A 2,520-nucleotide genomic window follows, 5' to 3' on the forward strand; every position below is an offset into this window, starting at 1 on the left:
TTTGGTTGTGTCATCTGTTAAAATGGACTTTGGTAAGATTATTGAGGGTGTGTGCAGTTGGTATTTACAACTTAAGATAAAGCTCCACACATCTGCAGTGTCCTAGCCTCAGTCATAATAATTCTGAAACCTGCCTATTTCCTCAGTTAATGACCCTTGATCTAGTCCTGACAAGGTGCTGAGGGGCTGAGGTCCACCTTTAGGGCAACACATCCACACTCACAGACCTATAAAAGACATCCAGCCTTGTGGATCGTCCTCAACCTCACGGAGCAGCAACCCCCCAGGTAAGACACAGCCACAGAGAGAAGATGCTTAACATGGTGGTCGATTGAAAAATACTTTGGAGGAATTAAAGCTGCAGTTGCATGAAAGACAGTTTCCAAGGATGTTTTTTAACTACGGGATTTAATGTATGAATTCAAGTTCTGATGTCAGAAATAGAATAATTTGAATGCCTGTTCATTGTCATTCTCAGGGATTCATCATGAAACTTCTGGCTTGTGCATTGACCCTCTTGTTCGCTGTCGGTTAGTATCCATTTAATCCACTTCTATTACTCCTACTTCAGTGTCAAAGCGTCTTGTGTGGTTTCTGCCTGTCCTTTACAGTAGCTCAATTATCTGCCTTTTGTATGATGCCATCTCCATGCAGGCTCCCAAGCCACAGATGTACAGAGTGATGCTCCCTCTCAGCTTGAGCACGTCCAGGCTGCTGTCATGATGTACCTGAACCAGGTGAAGGACAGTGCCCAGGGGGCCTTGGACCACCTCGATGGAACCGAGTACGCTGAGTACAAGTAAGAGACCAATATGGTTCAGCAATCTTTCATGCAGAATTCTTTTATTTTTTCATTATTATCTTATTTATTTGTTTGTCTTTTTAAGACCAATCTCCTGTTTGTGACATTGTGTTTTTTCATCTTCCCTGTACCTACCTTCCATCCTATCCTTTCTCTTCCATCTCTCTCTCTCAGGGTGAAGCTGTCTCAGAGCATGGACAAGCTTCAAGAGTATGCCCAGACCCTGACCCCTTACAGCGAGACCTTCTCAACCCAGTTCTTGGAGTCCACCAAGCAGATGCGCGAGAGGGTGATGGCTGACGTCGAGGACCTGCGCACTCAGCTCGAGCCCAAGCGTCAGGAGCTTCATGAGGTTCTGCAGAGGCACACCGAAGAATACCGCGCTAAGCTGGAGCCTGTCATCCAGGAGTATATGACCCAGAGCCAGAAAGAAGTGGATTCTCTGAGAGCTAAGCTGCAGCCGGTCATGGATGAGATGCGCACCAAGATGGAGGCTAACGTGGAGGAAACCAAGACCAAGCTTGTGCCAATGATCGAGGCTGTCCGCGCCAAGCTGACCGATCGTCTGGAGGAGCTGAAGAACATGGCCACTCCCTATGTTGAGGAGTACAAGGAGCAGCTGACCAAGGCCGTCGGAGAGGTTAAGGACAAAATCACCCCACATACCCAGGACATGCAGACCAAGCTGGAGCCCTACATGGAGGACCTGAAGGCCAGGTTCATGTCCCTCTACGAGACCATCAGCAAGGCCGTCCAGGTCTAAGCTGACCGCTGCGAAACCACTCCGCTCCATTCAACTAATGCACACAAACAAGAAGCCAGTTGATGCTAGTGATTTGAAACCCTGCTGAGGCACATAAGAACTGCTCCATTCAGTGGCTACATGAATATCAGAATGAAGTCACATGTCACCTCCTGCCATACCTCTGATATACTGTATCTGTTGATGCTTTGTATACATTTTGGTTTACAATTCTCTGCTTTACACATGACAAACAGCAAATAAAACATCTCAGAAATACAGTGATGTTATCCAAAGTATTGCATTTTTAGAAGACACCGGAATACAATATTTTATATACATATTTTTTGTTCTTAAAATGTGTGGAATGTGGAATATTCGAGTAGTAGAACTGTGTGTGTGTGTGTGTGTGTGTGTGTGTGTGTGTGTGTGTGTGTGTGTGTGTGTGTGTGTGTGTGTGTGTGTGTGTGTGTGTGTGTGTGTGTGTGTGTGTGTGTGTGGGTGGGGGGGGGGGGGGGGGGGTGGATTGATGGATGGATGGATGGATGTACATGTATCATCTGAAGACTAAGGATGCAATTCCTAGCGGGACAATTGCCAGTGCTGTCCTTACTAAATAGAAAGTAGCCTATACAAGAAAGAAAGAAAGAAACAACGTTTCCTTCATTAAAGACAATTTGATCACTTATGTGGAAGTTGCATAATGCAAACAAGCCAGGGTCTAATGCAGGCGTGGCTTCCTTGTGCAATCTGTAGCTATGGATACTGGCAAGTTACTACTTACTATTAGTGTGTCATGGCGTCATCAATATGTCATTCTTGTAAACATGGAGAACAGACATACTGACCTCCAAGTATGGCTCCAGGCTGGCCATAGACTGGAGCGATGGTGGATCGGAGGTTATAAATTCACAGATATCATTTTATGCTGATCAGTGTAGTGGTTTGCGAGATTAGCCATAGACTGACACACACA

General features: G+C 45.8%; 1 protein-coding gene across 1 annotated transcript; it reads left to right on the forward strand.

Annotated features, from left to right (window-relative positions):
• Nucleotides 1-487: 487 nt before the first annotated feature.
• apoa1a (apolipoprotein A-Ia) lies at nucleotides 488-1,714 on the forward strand (the record flags this gene model as incomplete). Its single annotated transcript, XM_084073164.1, has 3 exons — nucleotides 488-530; nucleotides 655-799; nucleotides 977-1,714. 3 exons carry the CDS (start codon nucleotides 488-490, stop codon nucleotides 1,563-1,565), a joined length of 777 nt encoding a protein of 258 aa, XP_083929290.1. The 3' UTR covers nucleotides 1,566-1,714.
• Between the last annotated feature and the right edge of the window lie 806 nt (nucleotides 1,715-2,520).

The sequence above is a fragment of the Gymnoscopelus microlampas genome (genome assembly GCF_963454915.1).
Source record: "Gymnoscopelus microlampas genome assembly, chromosome: 12".
NCBI lineage: Eukaryota > Metazoa > Chordata > Actinopteri > Myctophiformes > Myctophidae > Gymnoscopelus > Gymnoscopelus microlampas.